Source organism: Glandiceps talaboti, chromosome 4, assembly GCF_964340395.1.
Source record: "Glandiceps talaboti chromosome 4, keGlaTala1.1, whole genome shotgun sequence".
NCBI classification, from domain to species: Eukaryota; Metazoa; Hemichordata; class Enteropneusta; family Spengelidae; genus Glandiceps; species Glandiceps talaboti.
Window position 1 is genome coordinate 12,867,295 of NC_135552.1, and position 23,747 is coordinate 12,891,041.

The window sequence follows — 23,747 nt, forward strand, 5'->3', positions numbered from 1 at the left end:
TGATTGTGCATGTACTTGATGGTTTATTTAATGGCTTGAATTGTTTTCTGTAAATACTGGTAAACATCTCTAGAATTGTTTATTTTGGGTTAGTGAGCAGTGTGTGTGTGTGTGTGTGTGTGTGAGTGTGTGTGTGTGTGTGTGTGTGTGTGTGTGTGTGTGTGTGTGTGTGTGTGTAAAATGTCATTATATCAGTATAATGCCACACCAACCCCATTTCAACTGTATTATGGATTATAACTCAGTACAGTGGAATGGGGTAGGTGTGGCATTTTCCCTCGGAAAAATTTCAAATAATCTTATCAGTGTCCTGGCTCTCATACATGCCAGTATATGACATGCACACCAATGCCACACAACACATAATAATACCCTAGGTGTAGACAAAGTCTTTATTATTTCCGAACAAACTTTTCTACACTTCTAATATTATAATACAAATGTCAACCATGTATCATCAAGTGGTTACAAGTATCATACAAACATATACATCAATTTATGCATATTCATAATATCAAAATGCAGTTAAAATCAAAGTCTCCTGTACAGATTCTGTATATGTATTTATAGTATACATCAAATTACACATGAGATTTAGAAGTAACACTCTTGCAGGACGGAATTCAGATTCAAAACTATATTGTTCTGAGATTGGTCAGATTGATCATGTGATGATCATGTGATCAATGTCAACATTACTTTAGTGCCAAAACATCAGGTTTTCAGTTATATGACCCTTCAAACTGATGTTGGTGAAACTGGATCATGTGATGATCATGTGATCAATGTCTGTATTTATTATATGTCAACTAAAGCTTCATGTCTTCCATCATATGACCCTTGACCTCTGATATACAACTTCCTAGTTTCTTCTCCCAGCATTCCTTGGAATACAAACACACACTCGTATTCCGTATTATGCCTGAAAGTTTTATAAAGGATACAGAATGAAGAAAGATTAGATCTGTGCAGATATTGGAGAATATATTGTTCACGGTTACAAGAATCGATACAAAGGTACAATATAGTTATTTTGGAACGGTAAATTGGAAAGGAATTTGACATTTTGATCAGTCTACTACAGACCTTGATCATGTAATGATTTAATTATTCAGCATTAATGTTTCTCTCCAGACATATTATTCTGCCGGTTCACAGAGAAACATTAACGCTGAATAATGAAATCATTGCGTGATCGATCAAGGTCCACAGTAGATGAATTGAAACATCACATTTGTTTCCAATTTACCATTCCAAAGTAACTATATTGTACTGTCGTATGTATATACTCATATTTCTATTTAACAAATATTTCCATCATGTTGCTATACTCAGTACTACGTACTACGTAATATGTACCTCTGGCATATAACACCTTATAGAAATATTACCAAAATGCAGGAAATGATGTGGTGTGTTACAAAACACACGCTGACTAAGCGTTCTCATGCAATATCATACAACAGTTTCCCTCAGGTCTGTGGGTCACCTCAACACAAACTGTGTCCCACAATTGGGTGTCACCCTTGGAAAACAGCCTGTGTTGGGATGACCCACAGTTCCTCGAGGAAACAGACATATGATGTTGCCATAACGATCAATCAACATATGTATATAATGCTTACTTTGCCGTAAACTGTATCTTGATGTAGGTTTTACTCTTGGAAACATGAGTTACATGTGCCTCTAAGAATCCACTAGCTGGTACCACTGCAAACATTCCAGGTTCAAATTTACTTGCCGATTTATCTGTTGACAAATAACAGTAGAAAGATTACTTGATTGCCAGCCCATCAGATGGAAAGTCTTCCAACATTCAGTCATGATTGTTGTAATAAACATTCGGCCACTCATACTTAATTTTATGTTTCTCATCATAATACCATAAAAATGATGGGTTGATAAGTCAATCAGTCAGTTAAAAATTTAAACAAAGTGTATGAGTACATGTTTATGATACTTTCACTTCATAATCATACTTAACAGTCTGAATGACTTAGAAAAGTCGATTAATGTCAGAAGGAAACTTTGAATCATTTGGTTTATTAAATTTCCAGCAATAAACGATAATTTCTACTCGTGGAGAAGCTTGTGGAGTTGCCATCTGGCAATCAGTGATGTTGTTATGTATTTCTAATCATAGCATAGAGGGTGTCAATTCTTTTTTTAATTTCACCAGATTGAAGAATATAGAGTCGGTTGGGTCATGGGGTACAGAGAATTAAGTAAGGCTGTCCTCATAAAGGTATAATCAAATTAACCTTAGTTATGTTTTTACACAATTATTGTATACAATTTGTTTTTAGTAATTTTGGAATACAGAATTTCAAAGTAACTGTAATACTTGTGAGACAGGATTGGATGAGAGAGAAGTCTTACCCATAATAGCAGTCCAGTAACTAGCTGAGCCAGTGGGATTCTTCAGGGATATTTCAAGCTCTCTCTGTTGTCCTACTAAACATGTTCCAAAGTCCAACGATTCATGAGAGAGTTCAAGTGATGGTATAGTAATAGTTGCATACAGTGGTAGTTCCTGTAATCATGTGTGGATAAAATGACAGATTAGAATCATATACCGGTAGTACACTTAATTTGATGAGATTGTTGAATTTCAAAACTGGATCACAATGTAAGTTTGCCATCTGTCAGATGTCTGAAGTGGTATAAACTGTTTGTTACATCAGTATTCCAATGTAATTATCATCGTTACTATTATTGTCATATTTGTCATCAACCTTTTCCTCATTTTCTTATAATTGTTGTCATCATCATTACCATCACCACCACCATCATCATCATCATCATTACCATTGTCACTTTCACCACTGTTGTTGTCGTCATTGTCATTGTTGTCTTTTCCGCTGCCATGTGCCATCGTCATCATTGTCATTACTACCACCAGCCACCACCGTCATCACCATGCAAGACTAGCATCATGACAACTATCCATACTACAGTTCTTACCTGCACAGTGTCATTATTAAATCTCATTTGTAAGTTGTCCCTAATACACAATCTTCTCTCAGACTCAGTCACCAGTAAAGACATTCCATCAATCTCTTCTCCACTTTCCAAAACATTCAGATATTCATGTACCAAGTCCATGGTTAAACAGAAAACTACCTTTGCCTGTGTAGGAAGAAAAATATATCATGCTGATGACATACATATCAAAAATATATATACGGTCACATTGTGTGATCATATCACCACTGTGTTTGATCATATCAATGCTATGTTTGACAATTATTACCACTGTGTTTGATCATATCACAGCTATGTGTCATCATATCACCACTGTGATTGATCATATCAGCCATGTAGGATCAGATCACCACTGTGTGTAATTATATCAACACTAAGTTTGATTGTATCACTGCTACATTGGATTATGTAAATTTGGTATATTAGTATGCATAGATTAAAAAAAACCCACAAATAATTGGAAATTTGTCCACATGAAAAGTGACATATGAGACTTTATTACCTGAAGGTTATACTGTGGTCTGAGGGTAAATTCTTGGCTCTCTGTACTCAGATGTTTCTTAGCTGCTGATTTTTGTCTGGATGGAGAACTACTTCTGGTGTTTTCAGCTGAAGGGTTCATACCCATCAAGAAGAATGGCTCTTCAGTCATCAGTTTGAAGTTCAATGGTGTTTCTGTCATGTTTGTTAGTTTACAGCTCTGTGATTTCAAGAACTGTTTGAGATGACGGCCATCTTGCATGAGGTCACTGGCTGCTGTGTTGTACACCATGCCTTCGTCGTCCAGAGTCTCAAGTGTTAACCTGTCAGAAGATGATGGATAGCGAGACAGACAGATTTATCAGATCATTCCTTATATCTTTGAATAATATCATAGCCATCTCACTCACTGTGCTGTCTAAGAAAATGTTTACATGCAATTGTACCCGTGTGTGTCCTCTGTGTGTGAGCGTACAGTAGATGTGACCCTCTGTCAAGTAAGCATGGGGGGGGGGGCTCAATGTTAATAATAATAATATATATGGCATCCTTTTCGGTATAAAATGAGGATGTAGATAGGGTTTTTTTTAGTGTGGTTTTTTTCCAAAAATTGGGTCATCTAGTCTTGGTCCAAATCCATCTCATAATGCTATGCAATCTTGCAAAATTAAAACTTGGTCTGAACTATATTATTTTTTCTCAAATTGGTCTAAAATGTATTCTGTGATTTAGCACCAGGATAGCACACCCCTACCAAACTATGGGTGCAATTTCTAAAATTTTGTGATGTCATATAACATATCCTTACTAGACTCTGTATTCGATAAAGAGAGTATGATTAACAGTGTACTTACAAAGCCGGCTTGACGTGTGCAGTGAAATCAAGTCTCAGTGGTGGCACATCCAGGGCTTGTTCTCTGGAAACATTTCCACCAATTCTCTGAACCCTTTTGTTATCCAGACTCATAAAGCCTAAACCATAGCCCACACAATCAATACCACTTTCCACCATAGAATTAGTAAATGGGGTATAATTTGCTGTCAACATGATGTGACTACGAGCTGGTATAACCTGGTGAACAGGAAAATAGTACAGATATTAGTATTTCTCCAGTTATATTCAGGTTTGGTTACTATAGCAGCTAGGTGGGTTTGTCTATCAGAACATGGTTGATATAGCAGTTTATATATTTCTTGCTGCATAGCCTGTATGCCCCAAACCATCACTAAAGTAAGTGTTTGTCTATGATATCTCCCTACTGTTACTGCATACAAAGTAGCGGAAACTTTGGTTTGTAAATTTTTAAAAAAATTGGATTCTACATCTGTCAGTATGTACATCCAAAATGTATTCCCTGAAGATGAACTACCCACTGTCTATGCTGGTATGAAGTAAAAAAAAACAGGTATAGATGATCACAACTGTGATGGTACCACTCTAAAACCATCATGAACACCGTCGTTGTACCAGTAATAATTTAATACATGGTTTCATAAAAAAAATTTGCAAAAATAATGTGGATATTGGTAGTGAATTAATGATGCATATTTTGACATTTAAACAGGATTATGATTTCAAGTAAATGAAGAGCACAAACTAGTGAATGCTTCTTCAATTCTGATTAACAGTATTCCAAGGTTTAAACCCTTTCTATATGTTAACCATGATTGCATCTACATAACACATACACACATACCACTTGTCTTGGTTGGACATCAAATGGTTCAATGCCGGGTTTGCCTTCATGTTCTCTCATTTTCACTGAGATCAGTCTTGGCAGTTGTTGGCCGTCGTCTGTAGTATGTGTTGTAGGGACACTACGTGGTGCCAGTACAGTCAGATCTGTGTCTGGTGTCTCGGCATAAAACTTATCTCTAGGTGGTTCTATTACTGGTACAGGTTCCTTGACTTCAGGTGGTATGATTTCATCACCGTTTGCATCTCGGAGAGGGAATGGATCACCAATGTTGACCAGTAAGTCAATCAGTTTGGTGTCGTTTTCGGCAAGGTTAAATGTCTCCCAATCAACACGGATATCTGAGAAGGAAATTGACAACAGTTACATGACATGTCTTTGTGGTCTTGTTATCTCTAACTATCATACAACCAAGACATAACAGAGATTGTCATATGAGTAAAGTAATACAAAGCTGTAGCCTATACAATTTATAACAACCATATCACAGACTTTCAAGTTTATCTATTAGTTGATACAAGCAAAGAATTATTATTAATAAGTCTGTTGTAGCCTACAGGAGGAAGTGTACAAGGGCCATGAAACAGAAAATATTTGTTCATTTATGAACATATCATTTCCATCAATTGCAGTTTTTAAGTAAATAATATTTGTGTTGCAATATTATGAAATACCTCCCCCTTTGACCCTTTTACCACAGGAAGAGAATTTGCTAGAATAGAAAAATGTTTATGGTCCTTTGAGAAAACTACATACACCCAATATGTCATATTCCAGTTACTGAAGATCCAGTCATTTCTCTGGTAATCACCACAAGAGGGTGCACTAGATTTAGCAAAGTGAGGGCTTGAAAATTTTCTCATGTCCACTGGTTGCATGAAACAGTGAATGAAATGTGTGTGAAAGAACTCTGAATGTTCTTATTAAAAAGAGGATTACAGTAGTGGTTAGATATATTTTGCTACTGGTAGTCACTAATAAAGCAGTACTGTGGGAACAACATAGAGACTAAGTGATGCTGTCTTTATGCTACAATACTCTACTAATCTGGCCCTCACTCCTGTCACCAAACGGCCTGTGAACAGCACTCCTAGTGGCTAAACCATGAAATCTTTTATCTTTCCTCGAACAGAGAGTATGGCGTATTGCCAACTTGAAGATAATACCAGCTTATACTATGGTTGTGTTCATTTCATGACAGATATTCAAATTTCTAGCTAACTTACCATAAGGACTTGTATTATTAACTCTCATTGGTCGACTGACAGGTGGTACACCAGACACATGGGTACCAAACCTGACAATTGGCATCTGGTCTTTCAGCGCTGCCATCATCTGGAAGTTTAGTGGACATCCCTCAACTGTCATTTCAATGGGTATGGTCACTGGATCCAATTCATCAATCTATTGAGATCAAAGGTCAAATATCTTAGGTCAGAGGTCAATATAAGGCATAATAATGTATGTAGATGTATACACGGGAGTAACGTAAGCTCCCAAACACCCATACCCATAAGTATCACTTCCATCGGTAGTGGCATTGAGCTTGGGGTGTAATGGTCTTTGACAAGATGGGCATTGGAAAGGAATGACCTACTAGAATTGCTCAAGAAGATACATTTTTGCTAAGTCCTAGAAGAAGGGGTTGGTAAACTACAGGGAGGAGAACTAATCTATCCTAGCCCATGAGCAATAAAACTTGATAGCATTTAAACTGTATAAATGATACAGGGCAAATATTGAAGCAAACACTCAAAATATACTTTTTTATATATAAACAATATTACAGATGTCATATTTGCACAACAAAATTAAAGAGTGTGTGTCATTTTTCTGGTTTTACTTTATCTTAAAACATTACAAGACAAGAGTCTATAATTTAATACGTGGTAAACATGGGTACAGTAAACAGGGTTATATATCTAGATGGACTAGCAAAGACAATCTACAGCTTTCCATGTGGATACAATAATTGACCTTTACCTTGCAAATGAGAGTATCGTTGTATTGTCCCCACATATCTGTGTATGCTGTCACCTCTAAGACCTGCTCACCAAATGGGGGCAGTATACCAGTTTCTGGTTGAATGACAAATGCTGCACCATGTCCCTCACGCAGTACAGCCTTGGAATAGTCTGCATGTGCTCTGGTAGCTGTTTTACTTGATGGGTCCGACAAGTTTGCTGTACGTCCCAACATTGGTCTCCGTTGTCTGTAAATCAAATGGTAGGTTTGGCATACATTAATTTCTGCGGTATTTTGTAGAAATTTTGTAGTTTTAATGAGGTTATTATATTTCTATCATCTAGTAACTAGTCAATGCAGTACTGAATCTACTATACATGACTTCAGCATCATTGATATGATTTGGGTATGTCTTTGTGTTGAAAATATGCCATTTGACCTTGACCTTCTGCTTCAAGGTCAAATGTCAAAATCATATATGTACTACATTTCACAGTCTATACATAGTAGATTATCAGGTTGCTTAACAATGTCAGAGGAAGGGCTTTCACCTGCATTTAGTGTTGTAAGGACTACATACAATTATCACATTGTCTATGGATATTTATATCAATGATGATCTTAGCAGTAGTTGAATTGTTCAGCATTACGCTACCTATCTATCCTTTATCATAATTCATTTGGATTCTTATGGTGTATCAACATTACTCTATTTGGTTGCAACATTGATGGATTAATGTTTGCTATATTAACTGAAGCACTTATGAATCTATCAAATGTATCGGACAGTCCACTTCTGTTGGAAACATAGTGAACAGGAACAGATTATAGAGTACATAAAGCAGGGATGATGACAAAATCATTTACCCGTTAGTTTTTGTATTGATGCCATCCTTCTTTAATTCAGGTGGTGTAGGTGGTTTGCCTGCTATGAAGTAGTCCACTGACATATTGAATGGCGCTGCAATGGCTGTGTTGTTGGTTATGTGGACATATCGTTTGGGAGTGGTGCCTAGCTCCACATTCTGACCATAGTCAAGAATCAATGTGTCATCAGAAAGCTCAGATCTGTAAATCAAAAGTAAGCAGATGTTGACAGAAGTAAGCATATGTTGACAGATCTGTATTTAGTTTGTACGAGTGATGAACAATTAAGAAAAACGAAAAGCATATTATGTTATTGCAAAGGGTAAGAAATATGAAGGGAACTATAAATAAATGTTTGTTTGAGTGAGTATCTAAACAACACATTGTCTGTATATAATTCCAGACAATCAAACAGGTTTCAATGAGTTTAACTGTACTTTGCAAATGAAAATGATGAGTACATCAAATTTACAACAGTTGAATAAAATGACAAGACTGCAAATTTTCCAAACACACGTAAAGAATATCTTCAAGTTCAATCATATTTGGTGAAGTCATTGAACTGTCAAATTTCTAGCATGTTGGTGTGATCTGACAGTGCACTACAAAAAAACATCACAATACATACTTGAGCATGCAAGTGTTCCTTCTAATAGAAATAAGGTGAACGTACAGTTATATTTTTAAAATGAAATTTGACTATTTTGGATAACCTATGACATGAGGATACCATTCTGTGTACTTGGGGTATTTGCACTAACTCTTGTGTCTGCTGTACTTTCACTCACTTCAATATTTGGAGTACAGGCATAGATAACACCACAACTACTCATGCTAGTATCCCGAGCATTGTTACACTGACACTTATATACGCATTTTGGGATTCTGTTGTACTACAGCATAGTCTACCTACCTTATGTCAGAGATATCCCTCGGTGTTCTGTAAGTGACAGACAGACCTAAAACATCACAGAGTAATGCCAAGTAGATGGGATTCTCCATACCTTTGATGTAACATGGTAATTTACAGTCAGTTACTAGGCCCTGTAAAGAAAACATAGCAGGGGTTATTGAATCAGTGATCATTCCTTTTTAAAAACAATTCTTCATGTAAAACTTATCTTTACATACGATACTTCCTCCTGTAAAATACTAGTATAATGGGTATTGAACAATCTCACTGACAACTGTAATTTTTCTATATCTAAAAATGGGAGACCTTTCATATAAAATAACATATCTCATATGTTTCTATGATTTTAATAGCTTGGAAACTTTGAGGAGTTTAACATTCTCATAGATTACTCCCACATACTACTAATTTGCTACAAAAGTGTTACATCATAACATGGTATTAAAGTAAGTTTCCCCAAAACAGCGAGGGATAGATATAAAGAATCTGGGCAAGCTGTAAAACTAACAGCTCGTCCCATTGTGACCTCATCAATTGGTCATTTCACAATCACAGGGAAGGGAAGTGGTCACAAGTACATTTAATACATCAATGGTCTGTACTTATAACAAAATCAAGAAACTAACTAGTCAAACACTCACCTGTTGATGTGCTGTGAATGTCACCTGTATATCTAGTTTCTCCCTCTCTCCAAGTCTACCACACTTTGGTTCAACAGAGATGCTGCAATCTGAGGCGTTGCTGCCCTCCAGCTGTGAATATGATAAATGAGCAATTAATAAAGATACCAATACATTTTAATAGTGTGCCAAAATTCCATCATAATTATGAAAACTGAAAATTTCCACATTGTGACAAAAAGCATAGTACTACCTACATTTTGCATATATACTTAGAAATATGCATCAAGCAAAAAATAATTAGTACTGTAGAGAAATGTTTTATTTTCATATATACCCTGAATGATTTAAATTCCATACATTCTTTCATCATGCAAAATCTAAACTGAATCTGAGTAACCCTACCAACTATTTCAATGTAGGTACATTTTCATATAGAATTTCCCACCCTGTGTTTAAAGGCACTATACAATTACTACAATTGTAGTTCAAATCATGCCCACTGATGTAAGTCATTCAGAAACAAATGGCAGCAACAAGGTTCAAACAGCAGCATGTACATTACAAGCCTGTCACTCTAACTGTTTGACCATCATGTATAAGATCTGTTTTGAATTTGAGACAGGCAGTCTACTCTCTCCATTTTGTATTGATCTGTTTTGAATCGGAGACATACTCTCATCTTGTTCAGCCTTGCAAAGTCTTTATAAATTCTGAGAGACGTAGCCAACATTTTCATTCTTACAAGCCATGTATTGAATCTGAGATACCCTGCCAACCTACCTCTCCCCATTCATACATGGTATCCAACAATGTCTGGTTGAGCAGTGTAATGGTATTTGTGACTGACACACCAACGTAGACTTCTGGCATTTCTAACTGACACGACAACAAACAAGCCTGTGGATGCTGTACTTCTCCACATGCTGATAAAAAACTATAACCACAAAAAAGTGAAAACAAACATACATTTTAGTAAAAGTAAAACTTGATGTTTTAGAAAGAAAAAAAACCATTTTATGCTGAAAGGATACGTAGAAAAAGAAAACTTGCACAATTTTGCAAATTGAGAGAGAAATAATGTCTCTGTTTCATGTGATAGATAGACTGTGAGAAAAATCAAATGAATAGATGGCCATCAAATTGCATTCTCGCAAAAAAGATTTGTTATTTCTTCTGTGACACTGCGAAATAACAAGTACTTGGGACCTCTTGGCAGCACGTTTTGGACGGTGCCGTAAAAAAGAGGCTGTGGTTTACAACAATGTCAAATTGTTCTCCTTTTCAAAACTAAAAAGACCATAAAATAGTTATCAAATTACAAAATCATGTATCCATGCTAATTCCAAAGATATAAATGTGATTATTGCATCTGTCTATTATCATTTTTTTTTTTTTTAAAAGAGTTTTTAAACAGAGTCAGTTACTGAGGAGATTTTATTGAACCATATACTAAAAATGTGTCAAAGTGAACAGCTACTATGATTTAAAATTATTGGTAAAACATTTTGTAATAGTTCTACTGGACAACATTTAGTAGAAATAACAGATGTTGTTGTACCTTAGTTTCTTTCTAAGTTTCTGTAATTTTCTTACCTATCAACGCCATCTTCAACTCCGATTTCAAACACAGTCTCATAGCGTTTACACATTGTTGGTTGGAATAACACAGATATGGTGACTGATCCTAGAGGTGGCAGTTCTCCACCACATGGAGTGAAAACAAAGTCTGACAAAGCCTAGTGACACAAAAAAAAATAGAAGGGTAGCATGAGATTATGGCTGATCCAAGAGGTGGAAGTTCTCCATCTTGGGAAATGAAAATGAAGTCAGGCCCTGATTCATGTGAAAGTATGCTATACATGATATTTTACAAGTAACTAATGATGTAGCAATAATGCATGCAGCTGTTCCCCGAATTTTATTTTTACATTTGCAATCGACTAGTATTCAATGTGCTGTTGTACTTGTTGAGGTACAGGTGACTGCCTTGTAAGCATCCAATAATATTTACAAACAATTTGTTGACAAACAAGTACATGCTCTATACCTATTTTATGACTGTTTACACATGGACATCAAGCCAGTGTATATGGTACCATCAATGACGTGTGGAGATTTAATTCAGCGTAGTAAAGATTCAACCCTTCCATGTAAAGGTTTGGTACACCGCAATGATTTAACAATAAATAAGACAAAGTTACAGCATGCAGGTAACTAACATGAACTTGAGTGTTACATTATAAGCAGTTATTTTGAGAAGGCAAAACACACCAGGAACAATCAGTTTTTAATCGTATCTTACCATTGGACCTGATGGGTCTCTTGCTAGATATTCCTGACTTTCTTGTATCGTCCATTTAGCTGAAACTTGAGATGTGTTTTCAAGAACAATTTCTTGTGAAGCACTCTCACTGGACCTGACCAGACCAAAGTCTAATGATGGTGTTCTTACGGCAACCTCAGGACCCTGAAACGTTCGGAAATAGTAATAAGGTCACAAACTTGTAGATATTTACTGGTTTGTGGTGAAATAAGCAACAACAAAATAACATTCAGTCAATATGAAGTGGATGGCCAAAAAATGCCTTGATTTTTTTCCTTTTTTCACACTTTGTGCATAAAAGGAAGATGGACAATGTTCATAAATTTGTCAGCATTTTTGCCAAGGTTTTGGAACCTTTTTTAAAGCTGAGAGGGACAATCTGGTAAAATTGGTATAGCTTTCCAAACACTGTACCATAAATTAACTAGCAGAAATAATATATCCATGGTTCCACAATGAATATTCATGACTCCTAAGTGCATATTCCCTTCAGTGTAAAACATCTCTCATGAATATTCATTGTGCACCCATGAATGTATAATTTCTACTGACTCCCATCATTCAATGGCCCACAGCAAAGATACCCTATAAAGGCACAAGATCAAATTGAAGTTATGAACTCTGAAATTGCAAGAAATTGTAGTTGATACAAAATCATGAAATGACTCTAAAGAACCCATAGTTTACGAAAATGACTTTATTTCCTGGAGTATAGTTCCCCGACATACCTTGATTTCAGCCTGTACTTTCAGAGTCAGTGGTTCACTTAGATGTTCTATTTCACATATTAAAGTGTGGTCAATTTTACCAGGTATACCACCAGTTATTGTCATGTTCATTTCTCGTGTTTCACCACCCAGTATTTCACCTTCAGGTTCCTCTACTTCAATAATATGACAATCTTGTAACGAAGACCAGCGATAACATACAGCAACCATACTGTGGTTTTCCATCTGATGCAAAAAATAATACATGTATGAATGAATTAGTGAAAGGACGACAAAAAAAGACATTTTCTCAGCAAACTATGCCTGCAGCTAGAATATGAAATCTTCCTCTCCCTTCCCTCCCAGTGACTCTCTATCTCTCTCTAAATCACTCTCTCACTTACATGTGCATGTGTACACTTTCATGCATGCCGTCAAACAGACACTCTTGCATATATACACACACCATTCATACACATGTATAATCTCCATATACACCACCTCCTCCCACAAATACATACACATACCCAAACACACACTGCAGACACAAGCATACACATACACACACACTCTATACACATATACATTGTATATCCTCATGTACACCATCACACATACTCGCATACACACATACATTTTCAAGAGAAAGTTTGTCTAATATGGACAGCTAGGTCATACAGAATAGGGTTGATCAAATCAAAGTTCATGATTACATGATATTAATGTTCATTCTACTATTTCTAGTACAAGAGAAGCTTATGAAATTGACATTTGCTTTTATAAGTGATAAATTACTGTATACTTTTGGACTCTAAGTTTTGTGTAAGGAAACTCACCAGAAACTGTCTTCTGATGGTTGTCGTCACCAATAACTGTCCTGGTACAAAGATAGCATAGGGTTTGACTTCCACATTCAATGGATCACATGCTCCTTTCAGTTCAATCTCCAACCCTGTCACATCCTTCACTGGTATAGTCACATCCTCAGGAGTTTTAGTAGTTGAATCAGCTGTTTTAGGTTTGTTGCTACTTGACTGAGGACGACTTTCTTGACCGGGTACTTTTTCTGTCCTCATAACTCCATCTCCTTGTTGCTCAGCTGAATCTTGATCTGGTTGACACGACACCTCTGGGATTTGTTGGAGGATGAGGTGTATGACATCATGGTATGTACCAACCTGATGGGCGAAGTATACAAAGTGAAGTGAGTACCAATCTTCCCAGCTAGTAAACTGAGACGGTAATGTGTTTGCTATCTCCTACAGGGCTCTACCCATAGGCTCTTGTATCAGCATTATAGGGGGAAATCAGAATTAGTTGCCTCCCCATAGCCCTTATATATGATGGGGCTCTATTTTTATTCTCCCAGGGTGACCGATGATTTTGCCATGGCAACATCAGGTAAATTTTATTTATCAATTAAGGCTATAAATAATTTCAGGAATTAAGAGAAAAACTTTCAGTGACCTTATCCCCAAAGACTAGATTACAGTACTAGATTCTGTACAGTGAGTGTCATTTATATGTACTAGTTGTACCATACAATGAATATTTACTGACAAGATGTTTTACTGAATGAACAGAAAGATATGCAGTTATTTAATTCGATATATTGCATTACATAAATCAGTTTTACAAAATCAAACTAAGTGAACAAGACCAATGACATGTTACAGTTTACTGGCTAGATTGATAAAATGGTCATAACCAGTACTAGCCTTACGTAATACACATAATTTTATTGCTTGTAACGCTGGCCAACGTGTCAGTCAAATGCAGTGTTCTCCCCTGGGTAGGTCACAAGGACTGTGGCTAATTTACATAACGGTTTCCAAATCACAACTAAAATTTGCACAATGATTTTCATGAGGGTACGTGTTTTCAAGACTGAAGCACACTCCGACATGTTTATACTACCGGTAGTATTTAACACACACACACAAATAGACATTGGGATCAGCCATTTACTTCATGTGACAACATCATATTGTCATTCAGAGATTACTAAAGCTCAAGGATGGTAGAACACTTTTGAAGGATGCAATGGTAGAAACCAGCGACCTTGGTGGCGAGGACAGTCACAGCACAATGATTACTCTATAGTAGGGGAGAACACTGCAAATGCATCATCCAGCAATCAGTTAAAGAAAACCTGTAGATACTTACAGTCATAGGAGCAAATGTTAAGGTGTATTCTTGTGTTTGACTTGGTGGTAAGGCACCACTTTCAGGTGTGACATAAAACATGCTTTCTTTATTCGCAATGCGTTCTATCACACTAGAAGTTTCTGTATCCTCAGACATTAGGCTGTCAATATGTGGTTTGAATATTTGCCATTGGAAAGGTAACTCTACATCTCTGGAATAGAAATTGGCAAAATGTTATTCAACTTAAGTTAATTAGGACTAATCTATGCCTGCTTTCCTGTATGCCATGTTTTCAAAACTCACTAAGGTGAGGCATGATGGGAAATGAACAAAGTTAGGAGCTACAAACCTCTTGAAACAATGCCTACACAATGCTGAGTTCAGCTGTAAGAACAAAGGAGAAGCTTCTAACATTGTTTTATTTCCCAGTGTTCGGCAGATCACTCCTAAAGGCAATTTTGCCAAGTTTTATAACCCTGTTTTAAAGAATTCGCATAATGCAAGCATGGTAGAAATGACTTCTCTGGTTCCTTTAATTATACAGAAATGCAAGCAAGATAAAATCAGTCCATCTCCAATGTTCCTATTTAAATCTGCTGAATATAATTTATTCAAGAATACTGAGAAAAGTTTTCATTGTGCTTGAGTTCATATTCACAAAGTCAAAGTGACTGGCATTTATTATTATTATAATTATTATTATGGCTTTATTTCAGGCCATCAAGATGTTCCATAAAGATATAAAAACATACAAATACAAAACAGAAAAACAATACATATTATACAAACATCAAATCACACAAATAATTCTGAATGATTTCGTAATATGTTTCTGTTCATATTTATTTTCCAAACATGTGAAATAATACTTGTGTCTACAACACAAGGCATAAAATATTGACTAGCGGGTACTTCTAAATTACATAACTTACGTGGTGTTTTTGATGACTAGTTTCTTCTGAGTGTATGTCATTGGGTTCAGAGTATCAAATTTCACTTGGTGTTGTGCTGTGACATCACATAATTCACCAGGCAAGGCAAAACTTTCACCCTCACTCACAGAGGCCAACTCTACACCGGCATTCTGTCCTATGCCTACAGTACAGAAATCACCAGTACAACGACATAAATGAAAACTGGGTGGTTTCAACAAAAGTCGAACTCAAAATATTTCCAAAAGTTGTGATTAGCTTTCAACCTTTTAACAGAGCATCATCAGGTGAGCAATTTCATTACAGATCATCACTAAATTAAAATAAAACAACACCTTGATGTAACTTTGAAGATTCACGTTCAACAATCCTATCACGAAGTGATAATAACTTTTTAAAGTCTATCTGTACTTTTGCTAAAATGCTTTGAGATTTTAAGATTGTACATCATAGTGTTGAGTTTACAAAGCTCAGATAGTTCTCTCTCTATTTGTATATTTTGAATTTCATAGGATTTTTAAAACAACTTTGTTTACATTTTCCCTGTGTCATTTTGAAATACAAACCTTTACTTTAGCATATAACTTTCAATGTAAATGGCTAACGTTGGAGAAAAAACAAAACAATTATCTACTGTTGACATTGTTGAACTATAGAAACCCTTAATTTCTTGAAAGCCTATAAATTATACCCTAAATTAGACAATATAGTGTTAATTTCTATCATTTTAACCAAATTTCACCAAAAAAATTAAAAAAGACAAAATTCAACACATTGCAAAGTGTAAAAGAACCTACCTTTGAGTGTAAAATGTTTGACTTGACAATTATCACAGATTACTGTTATTTCTTGTGTAAATGTTTCTATACATGTAGGACTAAAGGCAACCTGTAGAAAGAAGAAAATAAAAGATTTAGAAATGACAAGAAGATTGATAAAGTTGGTGTACAATATAACAGTTGATTTTGTATCGTATTTAAGGGTTGAGATCAATAGTTCAATGTAGGATAAAAAACTTAATTCTTTTAGTCAGGCCTCAGATCCCTTCCCCCCTCATTTTAGCCAAAATTGAAAACTGTCTCAGACAACACAGTAAATTTCAAATCAGTAAGTAATAGTATGTAGTGCTATGATTCGATGAATACAAAGCCAGTATGCAACAAAGTATAAATAGCTCTATGCATTTACTATTATGGCAAAAATTCTTCTATTTCTCAATTTGACGACAATTGCTAGAAATATTTTTACAATCATTTTTTTGTAGGATGAGAACAAATATGATCCAACCCCACTCTCAAACTAACAGAATTGAGTTTTTTATCCTACACTGAACTATTAACCTTGTCCCTAAAACACATGAAATGTTTAGATATAAATGTATACTCACTTCAATAATAATGGCTTGGTTTCCTGGTAGCTCAAATACAGCAGGTCTGACTTCAAATGGTTGTGTATCAACTACCTGGGATACTGACTGTAAAATATACAAACAATTTATGTATAGTTAGTTTAACGACAAAATTGAACACTAAACAAAGTTTGAATCCTTGGATTACTATTTACTTTGTTTCCTATTTTGTCTGTATCATTGACAAATATTAAACATTTCTGAGAGAGAAATTTGAAAACAAGTGGGATTCTCTTCTTGCTTACTTTGTTTTTAAACAAAATAACGAGACAACTATACAGATAAATAGATTTGAAAACAAGTCACTGTTTTCCTGTCATATTGCAATTAAAAACTTCAAAATCAACTACTAGTATCAACTATCTATAAAATGTTGTACTTTTCCTCTCATTTTAAAATTCACAAAAATGTGATGATTATGAAGTCATCATTTCTCACTGTTTCCAAACATATACAATATATCAAGTCATACAACCACTACATTTTTTTTTTTGAATTTTCTAGTCTTGATTTGACTTTCAAAACTTATATTTTTCTGTTTTCAGATTAAGTTAATAAAGTGATTGCAGTACAGTATGAATGCATTACTCAACAGGAATGATGTCTCACCTGAAATTTTGCTGTTGGCCAACTTTTTCTTGGCATGATACAAAATCTGCCATCACCTCCTAAATTTTTTACAATAAAATGAGTAATTCTTAAACCACCAACAAGACAGTGCCCACAGTCAATCTCTTGTGGTACTGAAAAATAGAAAACAAAAGAAAACATCAGAGACATTCACACTAAATCATACATACACTAAAAACATTTTTCTCAAATTAATTGAATATATAATTATATTATACATATATCCTGTAAAAACCTATAGATGTTTTAGCCAATATAATTTTTTTTTGCAATTTGACTGTCTTCAGCTAGTTCTCAAAGACTAATTTTACTAATTACCAGACTGGTACATCATATTCATGTATAAGAAGGCATTTTAGTGACTACTTATTTTTGTGTTTTTTGTTTCTGGCGAAATACATGAAAATAAGTCTTTAGTGAAAATGTCCAGGTTTACAGTGTCATTTCATACACATAGCCGCCAAACCTCCATCTTAGAAATGGGAAACTTTTCAAGAAGTGTTTGCAATATAGACAATTTTTGCACCCTTCTGAAATACTACTCATATTAGTACATGCATAAGCAGAACAAGACACTTGTGGCAAAATAGTTATTATCTCAATACAAATTGATAGTATGACAGAGTGCCATTAACAAGTGACATTTCAACTGGATACTGAGACAATATTTATCAAGGCTTACAATTAAAGTGATACAAAGTTTTAAAAAAAAAAGAAAAAAAAAAGGATTTTTCTGACTGTTTGGTATTACCAACTACATTTTGCACCAATATGGTTTTTATTTGATCGAATACTTACATGTTAAAACTGGTGGACTTCTTCTTCCTAATAATTTAACAATAAGAGGTTGACTGGACTGTGTTTGTACAGTAATAAAATCATCAAAGTCCATCAGAGAGTCTGGTACAAATCGAATGTTATACTGTACACTCATACCAGGTGCTACTATGCCCTGTTCACCTGGAAATTTACCTGAAATTGATTAAATGAGAATGAGAAAGAAAAGTTAATATCAAAGTACATTATATGTTGGTAGGGTATTGCTAATTAGCTGGTCTAAACAAGGATTCACCTTCTCCTAAAAAAAAGTGTCAATGGTAATAATGAATATTCATAACATTTACCACGATTTATAGCCTTCACTATACATGATATCGGAAGTTTCTAATTGTACTGAACACAATGTATAATTTGCCATATTTGGGATGCCAAATTATAACAGCCATGATTTTTGAAATCACACCAGAGTATGCCAGGTTTGGGACAGTGAAGGTTAACATTTCTATTTTGAAGATCAACCAGTCCATGGCAGTACATAAAGCAGCACTAAAATGTGTGTACAAGAACAGTAGAAGTTCCCGGTAGTCTGTAAGGTATGAAGTGACAGGATGCCCTCACACATTGGTCAAATGGTGAGGGTGGAATGACACGATGTATCCTACAGTATAAAGTTCTCGTCAGCTAAAAATATATCATCAAAAACTGGAAAAGCAGAACTGTTAGAACAATTTTGTCAAACATGGCATTGATTAACTCGCCATCACATGCTTGGAACATATCAACTTCAAGATAAACTACACCAATAACTTTATACGACATCATTTTTTTTTGCAGCAGTTTCACTTTGATGTCAAACATTGGGTTTGGGGTGTACTTACCAAGTCCAACTGAAAAATACTGACTTTTTGGAGGAATAACACGTAGCTGACGACTTGCAGCTGAAACATTTTTTAGATCCAGAGTCATTTCGTAGACCTGTCCTACTTGGTAAGACGTAAAGACCACGGCTTCCGGAGATGCTAGGAAAACAATGGATGGTTCCTTGGGTCTGAAATGAAGTCAAATAAAATAACAAATATAAAACTTTTTTCCACTACAGAGTAGAATCTTACCTACTCTACGATATCAACTTTAACTTGAAAGAAATAATAAAATATACAATTAATTTGCATTTTTTGCTTATCCACCCATTACATATATATTTATATTGTCAAATGAATATTAATTTACCCAGATATAAGGTGAAGAGGTGAAAATTGGGCTTATGCAAATGATTAACCTGCAGATGAGGCCTGGGAACCTGGAAGGGACTGTTTGCATATATGCAGATGTGGCCTGGGAATCTGGAAGGGACTGTCTGCATATATGTCTGCATATATGTGTATATGCAGACATGGCCTTGTAAGGCTTAAATTACACATACATTTCCGGTTTAAAAGAAAATACTTGAAAACTTACTTTTCTGTATCGATAACCTTTGCCTTTGCACCTCCTAGTTCTTTGACTACTTTGTCTGGTTTTATTAATGTTTTGGAACCTTCTGGTGCAGAGGGAGGTCTGTGCCTTGGGTTTCGTAAAAAGTTGGATCTGCGATGGAGCAGAGCTAAATCAGTTCTATCAACTTCTCTTTTCTTTGGGGTCATATTTTCTTGCCATTTGTCAACACTTCTCCTTTCTCCTTTCTGTAATGCAATAAAAGAAGTTTGTCATTTTGTTGTGATTCGTACTTGGTTAGGTAGAATGTGTATGAGACCAATTTCCCTCAATACCAAAGTTCTAAAATCTCTCAAACTTTGCTTTATTTTCTTTTGTATTATCATGATTACATAGAGAAAACATCCTGAAATTTGTCCTTCTTCTGGTGTTCAATCAATTCTTGGTAACTGCAATAGCACTTTACCTCATGCTAGTGGGTAAAAATTGAAGAGAGTTGGCTTATTCTCACACACACCTACTGTAGTACATGTTTAGCAAATAGTGTGGATGTCATGGTGTCAACCAAGAAATCAAATTGTAATTTTTATGATGCACCTAGGTGATAAAACTCTATTTCAGGTAACAAGAATTACCTGTTACCTAAGGAGTCTGAACATATCAACATCAGGTGAATTCAGGATAAACTGAATCCTGAACTCGCCCAATATCTCACTGTATGCAGGATAGATTTCCTGTTTGCAAAATGCAATATTGATCTGTTTGTTTGATAAATGGTGTACTTACAGATCTACTTTTACCACTCCCTGATTGAGATGGTTCTAATCTAGGTGACCCCTCCTCCACATGTTTGATTGACGTCTCAGTTTGCTGTGCATAGTGAGGTCTTGAAGCAGCTGGTTATGAGAAAAAAAGAATTGAAATTAACGTCAAACATAAATAAAATATACAAAATTTTGGAGTCTCTGAGACATGAATGATAATAATTAAATCATTGCATGACAAAGGTCTGCAGCAGCAGTATTTGGACTGAAGTGTCGTAATTGTTTCTAATTTACCATTCAAAAGTAACTACCAGTACATTTTACTGACTACAATATTTACTCTTGTTGTTTGGTAAGAAATACACATTAACGTTCTTTTATACAGAACATGTCCAGAACTCTTTACTGGTTATTCAATTCTTAGCGTTTTGCTATTAAAGGTTTGTGAATCTCAGTACTAAAAGAGAGGGTTACTTTAGTAAAAGCTGTACAGATTTCCATAAATCATACCATAATTTTGATGGTGTACTCTAATAATAGGGAGGAAAATCGGGTGAAAATGACATAGATTTACATATACCTTGCACCACATTATTGTGGGGAAACCCACTAAAAATTTGGGGGAACTTAGTTACTTTATACTACATTGCCAAACACAACTAGCTCTTGTGAAAACATACTGATATTTACACACTTATTTCATTGAATATTTTTACATGCAATTTTAACTCCGCATGGTATATCAGTGTCAGCCCATAGAGAAGGTACATCCTCACATTACACTAATTTCTGCCTGTAGAGGGGGTACTAACCTCTTGGTGGTGGTGCTCGTGGTCTCTCAGCTGTAGAGAAATCTTCAGGTACTATCAAATGATGCTTCTTCAACATTTCACTATCAAGGCAGTGCTTATAGTTGGAGTCCACTGGAAATGTTAAAAAAGATAAAATTGGGGGGAAAAAATAAAACTTGTAATTCCAGATGGAAAATTGGGACATGTACACACTTACAATGTACTTGTGGTAAATTTTGTACAAAATTCTAGTTTTTGATACTTTTACTGAATTCACATCTTTATTTTAGAATTGGATCACAGTGACAATAATTGTCTATCATGTTGTACTAAATTTGTTACCATATTCAAGTAAAATAATCTGGGTTTTTCCAGAAAGTGGAGGCACAGGGACTATAAAAAATATGAGAACCCACCTGGAGGTAAACCTAGATCATGATACATGTTACATCCTTCTGCTGCTCTGTTTAAGTCTCTTTCATCTGCTGTCATGGCTCGGGCACGGGCTTGCATGATGTGACGTTCCAACATGGCTGCCTCCGCCATCCTGCGTTCTCTCTCAGCTTGGACCTGTAGTATACAACATGTACATTATAATTTAAACTACCCTATGGTATTACATCAATGAAAAGAGAGTTATCGAGTCTCTTACAAAAATCAAATTTTTATTTTGTTGTGTTGATCCTTCTTTAGTATTTATTTGGTAATACTTACTTTTCTGAGCTGTTCCACATATCTTTCATGATATTCATCATCTGTACTCCTGGAAATGTTGAGATTTTTCACTCTTTCTTGTTCTACAAAGTCCCTTGTGAACAACTCCCTGAATGTACTTGCCAGTACATGAGATATGTCTTGTGACTTGCCAGATGATGGTCTCTGTAAGTACATGGGAGGCTCCGACTCTGGGAGGCGTGTTACTTTAGCTGACATCTAGACAGAAAGGACATAATATTGCTTATAAGTACATGTACTATGATATCAGTCCAGGTTTTTTTTTGAAATTTTCTTCTTCAAAATGGTATGCATTGTTGTGTTTGTTAATGTAGTAAGCAGGTAAAAATCTACCGAGTTCCCTTGTAATTTTACCAGGGCTCCACCTTAGGAAACCACTGTATATGACATGTGACCATAAATACATACACATGGTATTCATGATGTCCTTAGAGTGCTGTACAACACAACTTGTCCATACATGTATTATTCCCAGTATTTTTTTTTCATTCAACTGAGGAAAACACAAGTCACATGAGGGGTCTTGTCACTATGAGTCTTTGACTAGTTGTGCCAAAACCTTCAGGCATTTTTTTTTTATTTTCTTGATGGATGAAGAAAGTATTGAAGGGTAACATAATTATACCTGTGCCCGCTAAATAAATTTGTAATATGATAATAAAATTATATTATATTGATATTTCCTCAAATTGAACCGAATTCAATCACCCACTGTTGAATTATTAGCTTTGTTATCTGATGTCTAATGTATTTTCATGATTTAACCCCCACACACACCTTTGTTGTTATTTATAATTTTCAAATTAAATTTGTTATATTTTTTGTAAAATTTATGAGTTTTCTTTGTTCTTCATTAATTTCAAATAGTATTATAATTACATTATCATATTCTCCCAATGAAAAAAAAAATGTCCAAGGAAATTTAGGGAAATCTACAACAACTTAAGATTAATCATATACTATAAATATATTTGACCATAAATTAAATAATGAAGCAATGTACACAACATTGCATTGTCCCATTTCAGACAATATCCCTTATAGAAATCTCCAGATATTTGGAGTAGATTAGTAGATATTTGAAACCGTAATCATCTAATGTATAGCCCATTGAAAACTATCAGGTCCCCCCCCCCCCATTCATAGTCCATAATAATTTATTGTGATTTACCCCTCCAGCCCAGAAGTATGAAATGTAATACAGATGTGTTCTTATTCGTTATATAATTTTGCATACTAATACGTTGTAATTATCTTCCGATTACTATTCATATAACAACTGATTTCCCCAGGTGGATGGGGCATTAGACTAGAGCCATGAAATTCATGACTATCCGTCGACCAACGTTGTGTACAACTACAACGGACTAAACTGACAGTGCATACATAGAGTTTGATTATCTTGGATGGTTAAAATGGTTTGCAATATATACATTAATGATAGTTCGCTGTTTCCTCACCTTGTCAACTATGGTTGTCCTTCTACTTTCCTGGAAAAATTACCGTTTTAAAATTTCCTGATTATTCTATTTACAAGTGTCCGCCATGTTTGTTGCTAAGATCCC

At 35.2% G+C, this 23,747-nt stretch overlaps 1 protein-coding gene across 1 annotated transcript; it reads right to left on the bottom strand.

The window, feature by feature from the left end:
- Nucleotides 1-404: 404 nt before the first annotated feature.
- On the bottom strand, nucleotides 405-23,747 carry LOC144433585 (deleted in lung and esophageal cancer protein 1-like). The gene is made up of 30 exons (XM_078121903.1): nucleotides 23,643-23,747; nucleotides 22,162-22,380; nucleotides 21,864-22,017; nucleotides 21,469-21,579; nucleotides 20,679-20,788; nucleotides 19,917-20,140; nucleotides 19,337-19,506; nucleotides 18,477-18,650; nucleotides 17,658-17,791; nucleotides 17,028-17,114; nucleotides 16,438-16,528; nucleotides 15,641-15,803; nucleotides 14,727-14,919; nucleotides 13,397-13,738; nucleotides 12,582-12,806; nucleotides 11,833-11,997; nucleotides 11,124-11,266; nucleotides 10,311-10,464; nucleotides 9,549-9,659; nucleotides 8,908-9,038; nucleotides 7,995-8,195; nucleotides 7,146-7,374; nucleotides 6,389-6,566; nucleotides 5,163-5,503; nucleotides 4,320-4,537; nucleotides 3,488-3,788; nucleotides 2,965-3,129; nucleotides 2,380-2,533; nucleotides 1,626-1,749; nucleotides 405-922 (listed from the first exon to the last, which is right to left on the bottom strand). Exons 2-30 carry the CDS (start codon nucleotides 22,378-22,380, stop codon nucleotides 799-801), a joined length of 5,136 nt encoding a protein of 1,711 aa, XP_077978029.1. The 5' UTR covers nucleotides 23,643-23,747; the 3' UTR covers nucleotides 405-798.

What these genes read in the sequence shown, in the direction of transcription:
- LOC144433585 (XM_078121903.1), bottom strand. Translation starts at nt 22,380, where the DNA reads ATGTCAGCTAAAGTAACACGCCTCCCAGAGTCGGAGCCTCCCATGTAC. An exon ending in GAGACCCATCAGGTCCAATG is followed by an intron (nt 11,267 to 11,832) that starts GTAAGATACGAT and finishes TTGTGTCACTAG; the next exon opens with GCTTTGTCAGACTTTGTTTT. An exon ending in GTTGAAGATGGCGTTGATAG is followed by an intron (nt 10,465 to 11,123) that starts GTAAGAAAATTA and finishes TTGTGGTTATAG; the next exon opens with TTTTTTATCAGCATGTGGAG.